General features: G+C 38.2%; 1 protein-coding gene across 1 annotated transcript in view; it reads left to right on the plus strand.

Moving 5' to 3' along the window:
• Positions 1–3610: 3610 nt before the first annotated feature.
• Positions 3611–20861, plus strand: part of LOC310639207 (cadherin-6) — a gene marked incomplete at both ends in the record, with an annotated part of 79670 nt that continues 62419 nt past the window's right edge. Inside the window, one exon of the mRNA XM_083360712.1 lies at positions 3611–3838. Coding sequence (XP_083216838.1) covers positions 3611–3838 — 228 coding nt within the window. The remainder of the gene's footprint in view (positions 3839–20861) is intronic.

Genomic DNA, 20861 nt, shown 5'->3' on the forward strand with positions numbered 1-20861 from the left:
ACTATTGTCAGTCCTTCATTTTGTACTGATAAAAATTAAAATTTCAGATAATAAAAACTTCAGAGGCATCAGTTGTAATGCTGTCTGATGGATCTCAAGAGCTGCAGAAGAGAAATAGGTAGCATTTATCTCCTCTTGCCTCAGTTTCATAGAATTGCTGGTTGCTATCTGACTTTATTGCTGCAAGAAAATAGAATTCTTTTATCCAAATAAAGTATTTGAAAGGATAGCCATCAGGTTTTCTTCGTTGGACAAGTAAAAAAAAAGTGAGTTTATTGAGTTTATTGAGCCATTAATATCTTTTGGGAATAGCATTTCAGTATTTTTAAGTGGATTCATGGTGAAATTCCTAAATGTTAAAAAATGTTTATGTGATGCTGACTTATTCCTCAAAACTATCTTACTCTGTCTTTGAGGGAATGATTGTTGTATGAGGCAGGGGTCGTTGTCAGAAGAATTTTTCTGGGAAATGGAAACATGATATTATTTCAGACATTAAGGATTGGTTTGGGGAAATATGTAATTATCCCTTTTTTTGGAAAAGGTAGTGTTACAACTGATGAGAAAATGAACCAACATGTTTTTCTTTGAGATGATTTTTCATGATATTGTACAACAATACAATAGCACTTTTAAATAGTTTTTTTTTACTTTTTTTCTATTTGTCATTAGTATAGCATTATAAAGTACTTTTTATTTATTATTATTATTTATTTATTATTTAAACTTGTATACCGCCCTATTCCCGTAGGACTCAGGGCAGTTTACAGGGAAAAATTAAAAATACATAACATACAAAGTTAAAATTGATTAAAACTAATCAGATCAGTGCAGATCAGCACTGCCATTGGTGAAGAAAAGAGAAAGCAACTGAAATAGGACATGGTTTTGGGTCTTGGCCTGGCAGGGCCGGGCTAAAATATACAATTCATTGAAAGAGAACACCAGGGAAATCAGGAGATTCAGGTAGTTCAAATGAGTATAAAGATTTATTGCAAGCTTAAGCTTTCTACAAAAAATCTGACCTATTAACAATCCAGAGAAATGAGCAGGAATAAAAAGGTGTTCAGGTGGGCTGGACTTAGATCTCTTGTAGGCGCTTAGGGACTTGTGACTCATGACGCATTTGACACCCCACCCCCTCAGGCTCAGCCTGGTCACCTCCTATAGATTTTTTGTTACTGAAGATTTTTTTTCAGAGGTGAAAGATCACATTTACACACCCTGTCTCTTTGGCAGTTCAATTTGCAATCCCTTCACAAGACCAAGCTGCTACCAATTCTGATACCGAGGGGCAGTAGGCGTTGTTTGAGGGGGAAGATAGTTGTACGACTAATGAGAGGCAGATATTATTCCGCCTAAAGATTATGAGAGGAAGAGCTATAAACTGGGGGTGTTCCTGACAAAGTAGAAGGATTGAAAATGTTATCCTGTTATCTGTTGTCTTGAAAGAGGAGGGGTAAAACTGGGGAGATTCTTACCAGTTTGAACCAAAGAAGAAACAGAAATCCCTCCCCCTTGGTATCTTCGGTCAGGTGGACAGACATAAAAGGAGGAAGGCATTTCCAGTGGAAATGGAAGGGGAGGCACAGTGTCTTCCATCCCTTTGTGAAGCTGGCAAAGAGAGAAACAATAACAGCAAATTCAGAGAGGAGAGGGAGAAAATAGAAAAGGAGGTGTGCTAGAACTGAATCTGGCAAGGCAGCAATGGAAAGGCATTATGTCAACATCATTGAACTACTTCCCACAATCATTAAAAAAAAAGGGCCAAGCATCTGTTAACTTAGAAAGGCAGAAGGAAAAGTCTTAGTCTATAATTCTGAAGCTCAGATCTTATACTATATAAAGGCTTGCCTTGTCTGCTCTGCCTATGGCAAACCATCTGTTCTGTCTAAGGCTTCCTTCTTGTCTGTGACAATGAAATATGACTTCCATTTATTGAAATGCTTATGTAGAACTTTATATTGTGTGTGTGTGTGTGTGTGTGTGTGTGTGTGTGTGTGTGTGTGTGTACCGCCCTTCTCCTGAAGGACTCAGGGCGGTGTACAGGGCAATAAAAATAAGAATACAGGTTACAAGATTTAAAGTTGAATGATTCTGCCCAATGTTGTAGGTTAGTTAAAATAATGTTAAAACCCAAACCCATCAGGCCAGGCCGGCTTGTTCGAATAGATAAGTTATATAAAAGTTATATAAGTTATATAAAATACACACACAGAGAGAGAGACACACAGAGTAGATATATCCATGAACATGCGACCTAGGTGTTTTTATTCTTTTTCAATTTTCTTTTCTTCTTTATAATTTCATACACTGTTCTTTCTCTCGCTTTGTTTTTGTATTCAGTCCATAACCATTTTAATTTGGTTGAATGATGCTGAGAGTGATTGCTGAATAAAGTTTTAAGTGTCTGGAAAGCTAAAGTTTACTATAGTATCCTGATGTGAAATTGTCTGAGGGAGGTTCTTAAAGAGTGTGGTTATTCCGGTCTTCTTCTATCTAGTACAATTTACTAATCTATCCCATCTTCAAGTCCTTGTGTTTACCAGTTTCACTTCTTCCAACAATTTGGATTCATTTATCCTGGGACTGCTCTGTGCCATTTCCTCCTCAAACATAGCAATATTGCATATGTACGGCTTTTCTAAATGAAAGTAGTAATATTACACTCTTATTTTACAGTACATTTATTCTTCAGGATAAGAGATAGTTTGATTCTCTCCTTCTGTGTCCTATTATTAGTTTCGGCTGGTATGTATTGAATGTGACAGAGAAAACAAAACATGATTTACCAAGACATGAGAAAAATGAAATTCTTCAAATATATAACACCAAAAATGGAGTTCCTTTCCTAGAAATGGAACATCATTAAAAGAATGGGGGAGATGAATCCATATTTTTTTAAAACCCTTCAGGACAAATACTGGAATTAAAAATGAACCACCAAAATACCCAGGATTCTAACTTATTTTTTCAGTACTATTCATTAACACAAACAGGCACATAGCTCCCTAGGGTAACTGATTAGGCCATGCTCCACTTCATTATCTATGGCTAATCAAGAAATGTACAAATGATACAGTGCATGGTTTACACATCTGGAAAAAGTCTTCACTTATGCCATATGGTCCTCAATTAGCACCGTTTAAAATGCACCAAATGAAAACCAACTTTTCTCTTTGTGAAAATAAATAGGATTATCATGAACCATGAAAAAGACATAATCAAATTGCCAGAAATAATATATTTCAAGTAAGTAGAACAGCAAGCAAAATAAATTATACTATTATTCCTCCTACTCAATGGAGAGGTTGCATTCACTTTTATGTAAATGGCAATCTGCAACTAAGAGCCATATAGTATTCTTTTTGTAACAATTGCATCTGCCTTTTTGTCATATCTGCTGTTGCACTGAGTGCTAAATAGCCTTCTCTAAATGCTTGATAAATTGTCATTTCTTTTTTTCTTTCAGAGCTCCTCCGAGACTTAAAGAAAAAAAAACAACATTAAGGAACAAAGAAGGAATGTGATTGGCCTCAGCACAGAGAACTAGCTTGCATTTGAGGTTGGGGGAAAAATCATCACTTCAGCATCATTTTGTACTGCCATCATGAGAACTTATCATTGCTTCTGGCTCCTCTTCTGGTTTGGTCCTCTTCACCAAAGTTATTCTACACCATTATCCAAAAAAACTACTGGTTTTCCAGAAAACCTAAAGGTTTTGGATTTATCTAGAAACAGCAGAAAGGAACTTAGTCGTTCCAAGAGAAGCTGGATGTGGAATCAGTTCTTCCTTCTAGAGGAATACACAGGCTCTGATTATCAGTACGTTGGCAAGGTAGGATATTTTAATTCTTTCCAAAAATTAAAAGAAAATAGCATGGGATATTATTCTACCACATGAGCTGTCTTTAATCCATGTCTCTTGGTAGTTACTTCTGATAAGAGTACTTTGGGGAATAGTCAATAGTTTAGCTAACACTTGAAAAGGATGAAAGAAATTGTGATATAATTTACACATACCTATTTAAAATGAAATCTGTTATTTGATTTATTTTTTCTTGACCTTGTTAAAAAAAACATTTCAGAAATTATACATTGCTGAGGTCCAGCATAGGAAATTAAAACTTGTCCTTTTAATTTCAGCAGAAGGGCATACTATTTGGGAACCTATTAAAAATGTCTTTTAGTAGAACTTTTTTCATGAAGACACATGTAAATATTTCTGCTTATACACGCAAGTGAATCAGAAATGTATGTAAGATTGCCACTGTTGATTGTTAAATTAGTTGCCTGTAAATCTGGAAAACGGTGTTGGAACCCTTGTTTTTTCCCCCATTACTGATGATTAATATCTTCCAGAGCTACCATCCAAATATCATTGAGCTAAAAGAAAAATAAAATAACAAATTTCACTCACAGACATTTGTAGGGGAGGCAAAAGGGTTTAAGTGACCATATGTGTCAAAATGTCACAAAGCATGCTCCTATCTAATACTAGCATGCGAATAAAAAAACAGAGGGTTTGTCTTATGATGACGTGATTATTGCTTTTTTATTATTTTGAGATTATTACAATTTATTCTACACATCTAGGGCTTCGTATCACTTCAGTGATGGCTAGGTGATGCTATGAACATATTAAAAGCCACTAGTGAGAAAACAGTCCCAGAATACATGATGTTTGTATATATTGGCATGCTTTAGGAGGTGATTATCATATTTTTGGATGGACTGTCTTGGCTTCAATTTCAGAGATGCCTTTTTTATCCTCTTTGTACATTTTCAAGTTCTGCTGAAATTTTGAGGAACTTAGGAAAGCTGGGGTGTGGGTGTAACTTACCAAACTTTCCTAATCCAAAATTGGGATTTCTCCAGCATCTTCTGTCTGGTACTTTATAAACAGAATGGGGAAAAAACTCACCACAGCCAACTCATCATAGACAATTCCCTGTGGGACAATTCAACAATTCAATTTATTTAAAATAATATTTTTAAAAAAGTAATTTTTGTCACTCACATGTCATTTTTGTCATTCTGTCCTTCTTTCTGCATCCTGTCTTTAATTATTCTATTTCACCATTTCTTCAATATTAGTGTAACCCTTGTCCTGCGACAAGTTGTTTTGTGGTGAATTGGCCATGGTGAGTTGCCCTAGACCCCTTTATAGAAGTATGTATTAATTCCAAGCAAGCTTTTGTGGGAATATTGGTTCTGTTTTATTATGTTTTATGAATTATTTTGTTCTGAAATAATTTACACAGGCACTGACTATTATTACTCTTGTTTAACTAGGTTTATGAAGTTTATTTGTGGTGAATCATCAGAAATGTTGTTATGGAAAGACAAGTGTGTTAACATGTTGTCTCCGTATTTTTCATTTATTAAGAGAAAAAGAACAAAGATCTCAAGCATGGATTTCTGGATTTACATGTCCCTTCAACTAGAATGAATGTAAATGCCCTTGGAGGCAACATTCAGAATGTTCCCTGAGACATAGAGAAATTTGCATTGTTGGGATCCTGCTTTGCATTGCAGTACTGCAAAATTGAGAAACAAAAAAAACAACCAAATCTTATATCATATGGCTTCTCCAATTTGGGGCTAGTTAGTTTGATAAATCATAATTTACCTGCTTGTTTGAGAGCTCATTATGTAATAAGAGCTAACTGCTTCAGCACGGTTGTGACAGAACCTCAAGAGAAACATTGCTTCATTTACCAAAATGTACAGTTAGATTTTTTTTTTTAATGGGTTGGGTCTAGAATCTAGATATATAACAGAACCCTCCTTTGTCTCCCCCAAAAAATCGAAAGGTACACCTGCAACACTAACCTGTCCATCAGAACCTTAGTAATTAAAAAAAGAGATCCTTTTTATCTAATGTGTGTCTTCGGAACAAGGATCTTAAACACTTCATCGTTTTGTTTCCAAAATGATTGCAATTCAAAAGAGTTAATTATGCACATAAAATTACAAGGAAAGCTTTGTTAATTAAAATATGGCTAATAAAATCCAAGACTGATTTGGGAAGCAAAGAAAGGAAACAGATACCAGTTATGTAGGTGTTATTAATGCTATGGCCATCAGCACTTCACAGTTGGTCTTTTATGTGTTTTTGGGTGCCTGAGCAATTCATGTCTTTGTAATTGAACAGTTAGCCATGAAGCATGAATGGGAAATACATGGAATATGAGAACTAAATCTAAGTGTTCCATGATTTAGAGGAAAATCCATACAAGTACATATTTTATTAACTAGCTAAATTGTGCAGGGGGCTTACGTTGTTTATGTTTACAGCTATTCTTTAATCTAAGAGGTTATTTGAAGAGTTTCCTTTAAGTTAGAAACAGTTCTCAGCCTTTGTAAGATCAGTTAATGCCCAGATGAGATTACTTAAAAATAATAGTCTCCATTGGACTGATGTGTTACATGGGAATTCATATACAATTGAGATCTTATAACTAAAGAGTGTTTAAAAAGAATAAATTCCAAATTTTAAAGAAGTAGAAGGAAGAGAGGCATATCCTCCTTAGTATTTAGTGGCAAAAATTTGAACGAAAACAAAAATGAGAAACCTTTCCATATGTAAATACAAATTGTAGATCAGGGGGAGGTGGTAGATGTTTGATGGCAGACAGACCTCCCCGGAATTTGCAGATGGAAAGAAAATAAGAGGGCTGTGTGTGTCTTACTGCTTGCTGGTGCTGTTTGTGTGAGTCAACTTAGCATGCTTTCTGGAATCCTGGACCTACAATCCGCTGTTGCTGGGGTCTCGCACTTGTTCAGCAAGTCGCATGCTGATAACTCCTTGACGTAGGCCAGCTTAGAGGCTGCAAGGATTCTAGGAATGCTACTTTGCTGTTGTAGGTATGATAGCAGGATCTTGAAAGCCTGTCAGAATTGAAAATTTCACTGGGTTCTAGTGCTTGTTGGGAAAGCCAATTTGAATCCAACTCTTAGTTCAGAAAGAATCTTTCCAAAAGAAGGAAATAAAGGCCAGCTATGTCTGAGTTATCAGCATAAAGACAGAGGTGCTGACTTGACTTCTTCTCATTTCAGTAAGTCTTGTGTCTCCCTTCTGCTTTATCAAGTCCTTCATTCAAAACAACATACTGATGTACGTGAGGGAGGGTCTTCTCACTTGAAACTTTAGCACTCGGGCACATTTTTCCGTGCAAATTCTTTTCACTCATTAAACCTTAGTACTTTCTAACTCTCTCCCAGATGAAAATACCCATCTCTTCACCTGCTTTCCTATTCACAGCCAGTCATCATTTTTTTCTTGTCAGGATGGGTGGCTGGCTGTTTTTGTTTTTTTTTTTTTACATTCATGGCTAGTAAAGAGAAAAGTCACAGAACTCTTATTTTATAATTTCTATATTCTGTGCACCTTCTTTTGGTTGTTTTCCCTAACCTTCTTTTCTTCATGTAGATAAACTCACTTGAATTTCTCCGGTTTTCCATCCTGAGGTTACCAACATGAATAAAAACTCACTGTACCGTCAATCCATCACAATGTAGTGAAATCATAGGCAGTTACCGCATTTGTGGATATGAAGAGAGAAGAAAGGTTTTACATAAAGAACCTAAACATTCTGTGTGGGCCCTGCTGTATTCACAATATCAAACGCAGAGCCTCAGACGAAGAGGAACATAAAAACAGGAAAATGGATCAGACCTCATTTCTTCAAATTAGATGCATAACTCCTTCATATTGATCTGTTTCTTTGGAACCCCCTAGGCCTAGAAGAGTTAATTAAACCAACCATCATTCAGTAACAAGCATCTCATTACACCATCTCTCTTCATTTTCTTCTGTCAAGTATTCATCTGAAGCCTCCTGCCAGTATAGACAAGGCTGGTTGTAATCCAAGTTTCAGATTAAACTGTGCCAGGAAACTTTGCATTTGGTAGAGGTAATGAAATGTGTGAAATATAATACACAGTGATCCTAAAAGGGGCCAGATTCAATTTTCTAATAAATCACATTTAACAGAATCAAATCCACATTAGCTGCTATTTATTCTTTGCTCACTTTTTGAGCCTTGGTAAGCTCTTTGGAAGTAGTAAGGAAAGTATATAAGCCATGTGATATTTACTATTGATCTATGTTAAGTTAATAAAAGACTCCAGGAACAAATCAGTGCAAGGAAAGCAGACCTTGTCCCTCAAGAATAAGAAAAAAAAATGAGGTTGGCAATAAGCTTGCCTCTACTTCTAACTGCAGATAAAATCCTTGGGCTCAGCCTCCAACATCTCATAGGTTCATTCTTGCAACATTCTTATTCTCAGAGGACAGAATCAGTCTGCCTATCTTCATGCACAAATGGCCTGTTCCAGCCATTCAACTGAAAGCATAGAAGGTGCATGATGAATAAAGAATGGGGTCATGAATGCTACCTCCCACTACCTCCCTTTGCACTGCAGGAAGGAGGAGAATCACCACAACACCGTACTCCCCCTACTTGACCATCCAGGCACATGATCACATTTACAACCTCAATGACCATGTCCCCTTCATCAAGATCAATAAGATCAAGATCTTCTTAGATAACCAAGACTGTGCTTTTGCCAACACCATAAGACCTTCGCTCCTTCCGACACGATCTGAAGACTCACTTATTCGAACAAGCCGGCCTGGCCTGATGGGGGGGGATTTTACTGTTGTTTTTAATATATCTATTTATTGTTTTAGCTGGGCATTGTGTTTAATTCTTTTTAACTTTTGTATCTTTGTATTTTTATATGTTTGCCCTGTTCACCGCCCTGAGTCCTTCGGGAGAAGGGCGGTATATAAATAAAATAATAATAATAATAATAATAATAATAATAATAATAATAATAATAATAATAATAATAATAATAATAATAATAATAATAATAATAATAATAATAATAATAATAATTATTATTATTATTATTATTATTATTATTATTATTATTATTATCTTACAAGCTTCACTCCAGCTCACAGCAGATACAAGCAGTTTTATCTGACATGCTCTGAATAGACTCACAGTGACCTCTTAAATGTTCCTATTGCCCTTCTTCACAGTGAAAGGACCAGTGGTCTTGAACAGGGCCACCAATTGGCTATCTGAAAATTTTGCTGCTTTTATTGCCACAAGGTGACTCTTAATAAAGAATCATATCCATGCTTGGTTGAGTTTACTTTTCATTTTCCTCCAGCAGCACTCTAGGCATTTCTTTGGGTTCCACGATTGCTATGGTAACCATTAATCCCCAAGCAACCTGATGTGTGCACCCAAGGAAGGTGGATTTAAGGTAGGTAATATCATAAGTCTGAGGAACACCAATGTCAAAGTAGTTACAACACTGAGTACCTCAGACAACCACCTCCTGCCACTATCACCCATACAAATGCCACATTACACTGTAGCTCACACCTTCTCTCACCCAGACAGCCAGAGATAAATATCAGCACTTTCAAGGTCTTTTTAAAACTGAGGCAAACTAAGAGTCATCACTGCCGACTGCTCCACCTCGTTTGCCACCAATCTCTTTACACCATATACCAAAATTGTCTCTGTCTACCCTTTCTAAGTCTGTTCTATTTTACAAACCAATTCTTTAGATAGCAGAGATGGAAAGCTCCAGAAGCATCTACCAAAAGGTGAAATACACAAAAATAGTTTCCTGCTTCTTCTAGTCCCACAACCACATAGAGGGGACAACTTGACAGCTACCCAGAATGGAAGCCTGGCAACAACTATAAGATGCAGATTGGCCCTCTAGCAAATTAGTCTGCTACCAATGGGTGCTGTCACCTAAGTGTCTGGACCTTCCAAACACTGAGGTTGAGCATCCTTGGTTTGCTATGACTGCCACCACTTTGCTAGGTGATTGACCTCTGCTGAAAATACTACTAGCACCATTACCTGGTCAAGGATCACCACCAGCCCCTTTGCCTCTGCTGCACCACCTAATCTTCAACAACTGTGCTGCAGGGCATTTAGCCTACCATGTTATGATGCTACTACCAATCTCCTTCACCAGCTCTCCATGTGATCTGGTCAGCTGCATTGGCCAGTTCTAGTTGAATGCTGCCTGATGAACACAACATCCTCCTTGATCACTCAGCAGCCTCTGCTTTTGCCATCTCCTATCATCAGTTTTTAGCTCAAGGGGATTTGGGGATCATTTAGATCTTCTCAATCCTTCATATACACAAAACACCATCAATATGTTTCTTCAACGACTTAACAGAATAACAGACTTGGAAGGGACCTTGGAGGTCATCTAGTCCAACCCCCCTGCTCAGGCAGGAATCCCTCTAGCATTTCAGACAAATGGTTGTCCAATCTCTTCTTAAAATCTTTCAGCATTGGAGCAGTCACAAGTTCTGGAGGCAAGTTGTTCCCCTGGCTAATTCTTCTGTCAGGAAATTTCTCCTTAGTTTGAGGTTGGTTCTCTCCTTGATTCATTTCCATCCACTGCTTCCAGGTGTCCCATATCTAATATTCATCTTGCCTTGGCCTTTCTCTCTTTTTTTCTCTGTGTATGAGTTCAAATAGTATCTTCTTTAGCATCTAAGAGAATGCTTAATTGTACAATACACATAACATACATTAGAACAGCTGAAAGTCAAAACTCACCTGTAGAAATTTTTTTAGAAAGAAGGGCTTACAAGAAAATGTGTACTGTTTTTTTTCCTGTACTTGTGTAATTGAGTAGGGATTAACAAAAGGCACATACAGTAGGTAGGAATCTATTAGTTGATCTTCAGCTGTCTAAAGTATCACAATAGAAAATCAGACTAACTCTGCTTCATGGCTGGCAATGTACTAATCACGCACTTCCCAGCTACAGTTTCAGGTTAGAATTCTTGAGTTGTAGCAATTTAGATAGATTTTTACTTGCTTGGGCAGGTCAACTACCGTGTTGGGACTCAGGGAGTACACACTGATAACTGGCTCTGCTTCTTACAGTACCGTTTTGCCTTTGGCTTTGTGTTTATTTATTTAGTTCTGTAATTTATATGCTGCTCAGTTCCAAAAGGCTCCAAAGAGCTCACAATAATACAGAAGTAAAAGAAAAAAAATTAAAAGAAGAAAACAAAACAACAACAAAAAAAACAACAACAATCGAATCATGGACACACCAAGGCCAACAATGCTAACAGCAACCATTGCCTACCATTGGAAGGAGATTCATAAACCCTCCAAAAACATTCTGAAGCATTTTCTGAAGAGCAGCATAATTGGTGCTGATCTGATCTTGCATTGAGCACCATTCCAAAGAAGAGAGTCCACTAGAGAAAAGACATTACTAGATCTTATTGGATAGGCAGAAATGTCTGGGAGAAGATACTTCAGAAGGTCCTCAGCCATGAATTATACCTTGAATAACCTGAATAATTTGAATAGGATCAAGCTATTCTCCAAAGCACATGAAGGCAGGACAAGATGCAATGAATGGAAACTAATTAAGGAGAGAAGCAACTAAGGGGAAATTTCCTGACAAGTTAGAACAATTAATCAGTGGAACAACCTGCCTCCAGAAATTGTGGGTGCTTCAACACTGGGGCTTTTTAAGAAGACATTGGACAACCATTCATCTGAAATGGTATAGGGTTTCCTGCTTGAGCAGGGTGTTGGACTAGAAGACCTCCAAGCTATGGTGGGATTCAAATATGTGAACAACCAGTTCTCTGTGTGGATGCCACTTCCGGAAGTCCATTCTGGGCCTGGGCAACAAAGAATGAGCTACTGGTTCTGCTGAAGTGGTGCAAACCAGCTGAATCCCACCACTACCTCCAAGGTTCCTTCCAATTCTGTTATGGTGGATGAGGAAGAAAACCAGTCAATTCCCTGCTTGGGCTGCTCCAGTTCCTGAGCAAATGGATCTTGATGGTGACCCAGGAACCATAGTGGTCGACTCAACTTATCTCAGCAGTGCCATGAATGAGCAGGGAGAAGCATTTATTTCTCCTGCCCTAGTCCCCTCATGTCACAGACCTTGAATTTTCAACCCTCCATTTCAATACAGCCGATTTTTATCCTGAAAAACTGTACTGACGTACCTCGATGCAAGCTAATTTAAGGAGCTCTTTGATTGCAGGAACCTCAAGATTTCGAGAAGTGCAAAAATGAACAAAGAAAAGGAGAAATGAGTGTGCTATGAGCCAAAGAATAATCATTGGAAGGAGAGTTGGAGATGGGATACACTATTTTAGAAAAGAGTGCATATGATGGGAACTTTCTGCTCCACTGCATTTGCTGGTAGATGGCCTTTCAAAATTAACGTTTGCTCTGCAACCATTTGCTCTCCTCTGTGTAATGCAGATTATTATAAACTCCAAAGTTGTCCTCTGAGCCCAAGTGCATGAACGTTTCACCAATTTGGCTTTCAAAGTTTACACTGCAGTATCATATTCTGTACACTCTTTGTGTCTTATAAGCCTCATTGGGCAAATGGTGGCAATAACTCCAAAATCTTGGAACTCTCAGTGATTGTGATTCAGTGATTTAAAAAGCTCTCTGCAGTCCTATACTCATGTAATGAAATTCAGACTGAGAATAGACTGTAGTTACACCTATGCTATGTGCTTAATTTTATCTCCTCCAGATAGCCACACATTAGGATGAATACAGTCGTGGAGCTTCAGACTCTTATCATTTCAGGATTCGACTCTATTTGATTTTGCATTGCCCTGCCATTAGGGAGGAGACTTCATTAAACCTTGTCTCTAATAATCAAATTAGCACCATGCAGAGGATATTTCTCATGGGGCAATATTAGAACAAAACGCAATATTCATTCCACAATTTTACCATTTCATCCTTCACAGCATGCGTGTCAGTTCACCTGCTTTAAGAATTAACAGTCTGTAGCTTTCTGTGGCATATTGTCCACTGCATAAAACCTATGATAATGCCTATCTATTGTAGTCTTAGTAATACAGAGTATTTCTGTGTTCTGCTTGCATGTCTGCAGAGCAGACCAAATTTCTCATTTTGGATCCGAAAGGTGATAATGTATTGCTTAGGGCTTGGGTTCCAGCGTCCTTCTCTTTTGTTCTCTGCACACCACCTCCTCCTCCCTAACTCTCAGTACTATGAGTAATGTATATGTCTACAGAGTGGCCAGCACTGAATGCTCAGCTTCCACTGGGTCACCTTTGTCAATAAGAAAAAGATGAGATTTTCTTTCAAGTGCATCCATCATCTAGTAAGAAGCTGTAACTTGCTGCTGAAAGAAAGAAATGTTTTATTCATTTGCTTCCCGGTAAAACATTTGTGGATTTTTTTTAATGTACTTTTACTCTCTCCTCCTGAATTCAGATGTTCACTATGGCAGCTTGTATAATGTAGAAAGCATTAGGCCCACTCTCTGTAGGGAAACATTCTGTGGTGACCAACTTCTCACTATGTACTAAGGAATGATCTTCTTGTGTAAATAAATAATCTTGATGATGAAGTAGTTAGAAGAGCAATTCCTTCTTCATACCCATCCACCCAGTCTGAAAATGCACCAGCTAAAACTTTCATGGTTGTCATTGGACAGGAACAGGACCAGGAAGTTCATATTACAACCGAATTTCTACTGATTTGATTTGGATTATGTAGAAGGGAGAACCTAAGTCCATCTTATAAGCAAAATATTCCTAACTATGACATAATATCCAAGATCTTTGTGCCACTTCTAAGAAAATATTTTTCTTCTCATGTAACCCTACTTCAAACTTCAAGTATTTTTTGCCCTAGATTGGAAGTACAGTATATGAAATGAGTTAATATTTATGGCAGAAATAAAAATCAACAGCAGATATTGGTCAGCAGCTAATATAAAAGGATGATATTTTGGAGATTTAACAGCTTTTGGTTTTTCAAAGCTGTGAAGTAGCTATTTTCTTTCTTCTGTTCATTGGTGTAATCTGATATTGACAATACTTAGTTTTAATTATTCATTCCATAAACACTTTTTCATAATGAATTTGAATTTACAGAAAAGAATGCAGAATAAGAGTTTGGAAGGGAACTTGGAGGTCTTCTAGTCCAGGGCTTTTCAACCAGTGGTACGGGTACCACCTGTGGTACATTGGCACCTGGCAGGTGGTACGTGACCATCCTAGAAAAGGGGTAGCGGGGGAGGGGAATGAGCTGAACTGGTGGCAGCATTGCACAAGCCTGACCGAGAGACGGCTGGAGCTGCAGGGCTGTCAAGGCTCAGTGGAAGTGCCAGAATCAGTGCCAGGCTCCAGCTTCTGAGCCCAGAAGAAGCACTGATCACCTTGAATGTTGCAGCATCTCCAGGGTCTTGTGATTTACATTCAGATACTTGACAACTGACTCATCCTTATGATGGTCACAGTGTCCCAGGGTCATGTGAAGTGACCAAAACCTGCTGCAACCACCCAGCAGAAGGGGGGAATAAAAATCAAATGCCCCCCCACCCCACCCCCACTGCCAATCCTCAACAGAAATGCTCACAACAATGAAAACCTCAGACAGGAGGAAGAGCACTGCGAGGCAGGCAAGCAGGCAGGTGTTTTGCTTGGCTGTGGCTTGGGGGGCACTTTTTCCAGTGCCATTGTAACTTCGAACAGTCACTGAGCCAACTGTTGTAAGCCGAGGACTACCTGTACTTCATCACTTTTTTCCTTTTTTTTTGGTCATCAAGTTTTTGACACCTTGCTAGGTAACTGGTGGTACTGTATGATGATACTCTTGTAGGATAATACATATGATAGGAAAATTGGCATATTGGCATATTCATTTAATCTCCATCAATTTTTGTACAATAGCAGAGTATCAAGTAGACAGTAAAACAAATAAAACAGAGATTATGTTTGTTTCCTTCTAAGACTTTTGCATAGAACCTATTCACCTTCTTTTTTTCAACTCTATAAAAGTTCTTTTCATTAGCTGCCAATCTTGGAGATTTAAATAGCTAGTTATCTGTTCCAATTTAATGTGTTTTCTTCAGAGAGACTCTGGGGACGAAAAAGAATCTATTATTTTACTTGCTTAGAAAACAATCATAGTCATGCTGGATCATGAAGAAAATATTCAAAATCCATAGCCGAGCAATGTCTTTGTGAAGATCAATGGAAATGTCACAAAACAACAACATAATATTTTATTTTTTTTTCCAAAACTCTTAACCATACATTAAAAAAACCTGGAAGGAGGGAAAGCAAGGAAGTTACATTAGGAGTTTCAGCCACAAGACCAGAAATAAGACCACATATGCTATGATATAAAAAAAGATGTTGAGACTCTAGAAAGAATACAGAAAAGAGCAACAGAGATGATATTAGGGGACTGGAGGCTAAAACACATGAAGAACAGTTGCAGAAACTGGGTATGTCTAGTTTAATGAAAAGAAGGGTGATGGGTGACATAATAGTAGTGTTCCAATATTTGAGGAGCTGCCACAAAGAAGAGGGAGTCAAGTTCTTCTCCAAAGCACCTGAAGGTAGGACAAGAAGCAACGGATGGAAACTAATCAAGGAGAGAAGCAACCTAGAACTAAGGAGAAACTTCCTGACAGTTAGAACAATTAACAACCTGCCTCCAGAAATTTCCTGATGGTTAGAATAATTAATCATCCAAAAGTTGTAGGTGCTCCAACACTGGAGTTTTTTAAAAAGAGATTGGACAACCATTTGTCTGAAATGGTATAGGGTTTCCTGCCTGTGCGGGGGATTGGACTAGAACAGGGCTAATCAACCTTTTCACCCGTTGCACCACTTTTAGGATATGGCAACATCCGAGTATAGTACATCTCATTGTACAAGAATATCATATGAAGATGCCAATTTTACTGCAAATAGATCAATATGTATATGCATAATATATATATTTAAATATGTATTAAATACAAATTAAATATATATATATATTTAATATACATATTTCAAATCAATATATATTTAATTTACAAATTTATTACTCCATGTAAGCTGAAAGTACATACCAGTCCAGCATCTAATTTTTTTTTCCATATAAAGCAGAGGTGGAAACTACAGCCTCTTTATGACTTCTGCACTTCAACTCTCATAATTTCTGAGCCAGCCATGCTGGCTCAAGAATTCTGGGAGTAGAAGCCCACAGGTCCATAGTTCCCCACTCCTGATATAAAGAATGGTGAGCTTTAATGTTTAGATGGCCTAGACATTGATATTTGAACATAGATCTTTTTAACATTCATATTGTATTAATCTAGATGAAATGTTAATATATATTGCTAGTCTACATATGATATACCATACTCCCCAGTCATAAGAATCTATAAACTTATAAATGTGAAATCCTCATAAAACCAAACATCATCATTGATCCATTCAGCAATACAAAGCATCAACACACCCCACCTTTAAGGTTCAGATGCAAAAGTGGGTTAGGGCTTGATTATTTTCATCTCTCTCCTAAATGTTAACAGGGAGGGAGTCATCTTTACATGATAGGAACAACATAAGTCTGGGAAAATGTAGAAAAATCAGGTTTCCTGGTTCCTGTCTTTAGCTTCATAGATAATGTGACTATGAAGTTCACCTTCATAGCTGGGACATGTAGGATTGGGCAATAGAAATAAAAGAATCAGAGGAAGCTACCAACCTGTGCTATCTACAAGTTTATAAATGTGTAACAATAAATAATAAATAACCCATTAGCTCCATTACATAACAAAATAAAGAATAAAAAATGGAGGAATATATAAATGTATGAATACTTTGATATGCCTGTCTTCCTGTAAGTTCGTACACATGGGCCTTATACCATGCCTATAAACATCTTATCCATAGTACTGAGTACAGATAGACTTTGACTTACAACAGTTCACTCAGTGACCATTCAAAGTTACAACGGCACTGAAAAAAAATTGACTTATGACTGTTTTTCACACTTATGACCATTGCAATCTCCCCATGGTCACGTGATCAAACTTCAGATGCTTAGCAACTGATTCATAGTTATGATGGTTGCAGTGTCCTGGAGTCATGTGATTCCTTTTTGTGACCTTCTGACAAGTTAACAAGGAAGCCAAATTTACTTAACAACCATGTCACTAACTTAGCAACTGCAGTGATTCACTTGTGGCAAAAAAGGTCATAAAATGGGGCAAAATCCCCTTAACAAATGTCTCACTTAGCCACAGAAATTTATTTATTTATTTAATTAGTTTTCTATACCACCCTATTCCTGAAGGACTCAGGGCGGTTTACAGGGCAGCATATAAAAGACAATATAAAAAGATAATATAAAATTAAAATGAATTTAATTAATTAAAGCCCAACAATTAAAACAATATTAAAAAGCTAAAACCCCTTCAGTCCAGGCCTGATAGATCGAAAAGCCAGGTTTTCAGGTCCCGGCGAAATGAACGCAGATCGGGGGCGGTCTGGAGTTCCACAGGTAAATCATTCCAAAGAGCAGGTGCAACCACAGAAAATGCCCTCCCTCTAGGGATCATTGTTGGCCTCAATTGTGTTCTTAAGTTTCAGACTTCCTGTACAAACAGAATCAAAGGCCAACGTTACTGTAGAAATCTTAAAGGAACTCCAGGCAACGTACACAGTAAAATGTGAATTCTTACACACAGACACACACGCACATACACAATTGATGCTGTTAGAACCCCACTCCCCTCAAAATTATATTGTACTTATAAGATCTTTAGTGTTGTGATTCAGGGTCAGCCTGTGGGTTCGGCAGTTGGGTCGGACGACTCAGAGGAGGAGAAGGGGTGTTGAAGAGCTTGCTGAGGGGGTTGAAGATCTTGCTGATGAGAGCCCTCAGCCAGTCCCCTCCCACCTGGTCACGACGCAGACCCAGCTGTGTGAGCCTGACAGCATGGATGAAGATGACCCGCAGCTGGCCCTGTTCAAGGACGCCCGACGCAGGAGGCAGTCAATCAGGAGTAAACAGAGGAAGGCAATGGGGCACCTCGGAAGGAGACAGAGACAAGCCACGCCCTGAACTGTATAAAAGGGGAATGCGTGGGAGGGCTGGTTTGCTGAAGGCAACCGCTTGATTAGTTCCTGTTTCATAGCTCCTGTTTCATGGTTGGTGTCTTGTTTTGCTCTGTTTTATGTTAATAAATTTGGCAGGCTTAATTCCAACCTCTTGCTGTTTGTAAAGGGGTTGTCCCTGCCTTTTCTGCAGGGCCGGTAGCAGGCTGGTACAGAACATTTAGGGAGAAACAGCTTCTGTACTCAGAATGCCATTCCCTACCATACATACTGTTAAATACAGGTGTATATATTTTTGAAGGTCTATGTATATTATTTTTATTATATGTATGCATATGTTATATGTATATTATTCCAACAATGAAGTACAGTTGCAAGAAAAAGTATGTGAACCCTTTGGGATTATGTGGTTTCTTGCATGAATTGGCCATAAAATGCGCTCTAAACGTCATGTAAGTCACAACAATAGAAAAACACAGTCTCCTTAAAATAATAGTACACAAACATTAGCTGTTGTCATGTTTTAATTGAAGATAAGATGGAAACATTCACAGTGCAGGATGGAAAAAGTATGTGAACCTTTGGACTTAATAACTGGTTGACTCTCCTTTGGCAGCAATAACCTCAACCAAACGTTTCCTGTAGTTGCAGATCAGACCTGCACAACGATCTGGAGTAATTTTGGACCACTCCTCTGCACAAAACTGTTTCAGTGTAGCAATATTCTTGGGATGTCTGGTGTGAATCGCTCTCTTAAGGTCATGCCACAGCATTTCAATCGGGTTGAGGTCGGGGACTCTGACTGGGCCACTCCAGAACGTGTATTCTGTTCTGTTGAAGCCATTGTTTTGTTGAATTACTTGTATGCTTTGGGTCATTGTCCTGTTGCATCACCCATCCTCTGCGGAGCTCCAGTGGCGGACAGATGGTCGTACGTTTTCCTGCAAAATGTCCTGATAAACTCTGGAATACATTTTCCCATCAATGACAACAATCCGTCCAGGCCCTGAGGCAGCAAAGCAGCCCCAAACCATGATGCTCCCTCCGCCATGTTTTACTTTGGGGATGAGGTTTTGATGTTGCTGTGCTGTGCCATTTTTTCTCCACACATAGTGTTGTGTGTTTTTCCCAGACAACTCAATTTTGGTTTCATTTGTCCACAGTATATTTTGCCAGTAATACTGTGGAACATCCAGGTGCTCTTTTGCAAACTTCAAACATGGACAGATGAAACCAAAATTGAGTTGTCTGGGAAAAACACACAACACTATGTGTGGAGAAAAAATGGCACAGCATAGCAACATCAAAACCTCATCCCCAAAGTAAAACATGGCGGAGGGAGCATCATGGTTTGGGGCTGCTTTGCTGCCTCAGGGCCTGGACGGATTGTTGTCATTGATGGGAAAATATATTCCAGAGTTTATCAGGACATTTTGCAGGAAAACGTACGACCATCTGTCCGCCACTGGAGCTCCGCAGAGGATGGGTGATGCAACAGGACAATGACCCAAAGCATACAAGTAATTCAACAAAACAATGGCTTCAACAGAACAGAATACACGTTCTGGAGTGGCCCAGTCAGAGTCCTGACCTCAACCCGATTGAAATGCTGTGGCATGACCTTAAGAGAGCGATTCACACCAGACATCCCAAGAATATTGCTACACTGAAACAGTTTTGTGCAGAGGAGTGGTCCAAAATTACTCCAGATCGTTGTGCAGGTCTGATCTGCAACTACAGGAAACGTTTGCTTGAGGTTATTGCTGCCAAAGGAGAGTCAACCAGTTATTAAATCCAAAGGTTCACATACTTTTTCCATCCTGCACTGTGAATGTTTCCATCTTATCTTCAATTAAAACAAGACAACAGCTAATGTTTGTGTACTATTATTTTAAGGAGACTGTGTTTTTCTATTGTTGTGACTTACATGACGTTTAGAGCGTATTTTATGGCCAATTCATGCAAAAAACCACATAATCCCAAAGGGTTCACATACTTTTTCTTGCAACTGTACTACTTACCCTAACTGCCTCTCAAGACAAAAATGAAACTGGATATACATCAAGAGCACTATATGCCACATCACTCTGCCTCCTCATTGACTCCAAAGGAAAGCTATGGTTTTAAAATCTTTCTCTTAAAAATGATAATCACCTAATGTCTGGTTTAACTTCCGATTTTGTACATTAGGATATTCTGCCTCATTAGTTAAAACCTGCCCGTAGACAGTGTATTGAGATCATCATAACTTTTTTTTCCCTCTAAGAGTGTTTCTGCTTCTTTATTCACTCTTTAGCCTTCGGGGATGATATTATCTCTACACTATTCTACCTGCACAGGCCTCTATATCATAACTCTTAAAGCACCAGATTTAAAATTTTGCTACTTATCTCAATTTTTATTGGCCATAAACCAAAGATGTATTTTCCTTTTGTTATTAATGGCCCACTCTTCTAGCTACCATTGTTCACATGAGTGCGACAGCCATTTTTTAACTGAATAGTCAGAGGATGGTAACATTTTGCTATTGAGTCAAGAGAAGTGGGAACATTATTTCCTTTTTGAATTACAGGGAATAGCGGATTTATAGAGTTTCCCCTTTACTTAAAGCACTTAGCTGAGAAGTTCAAAGAGAGTTGCTAGTTTTATTCCATCTTTTTATGTCATCTGTTTTCTGCCGTAGCTGAAAAATCTTAGAGTGAATAAAAGTGAAGTTCCTAGAAGGAAAGGTTTAAAAGAAGAGATTTCCTTTCTTCTGCTTCAGTTGTGTTTTGAACCCCTTTTTCGCCTGCTGTCTACTTATTATAGTACTGCATTGTACCGCTGTTTGCTTCCTGTACTGAATGCAGGCAAAGACAAGGTGTGGTTGGCTTAGACCAGGGGTAGGTATCCTTGGCTCTTTTATCACTCGTGGACTGTA

This window comes from Vipera ursinii, assembly GCF_947247035.1.
Source record: "Vipera ursinii genome assembly, chromosome: 3".
In the NCBI taxonomy this organism is placed as follows: Eukaryota; Metazoa; Chordata; class Lepidosauria; order Squamata; family Viperidae; genus Vipera; species Vipera ursinii.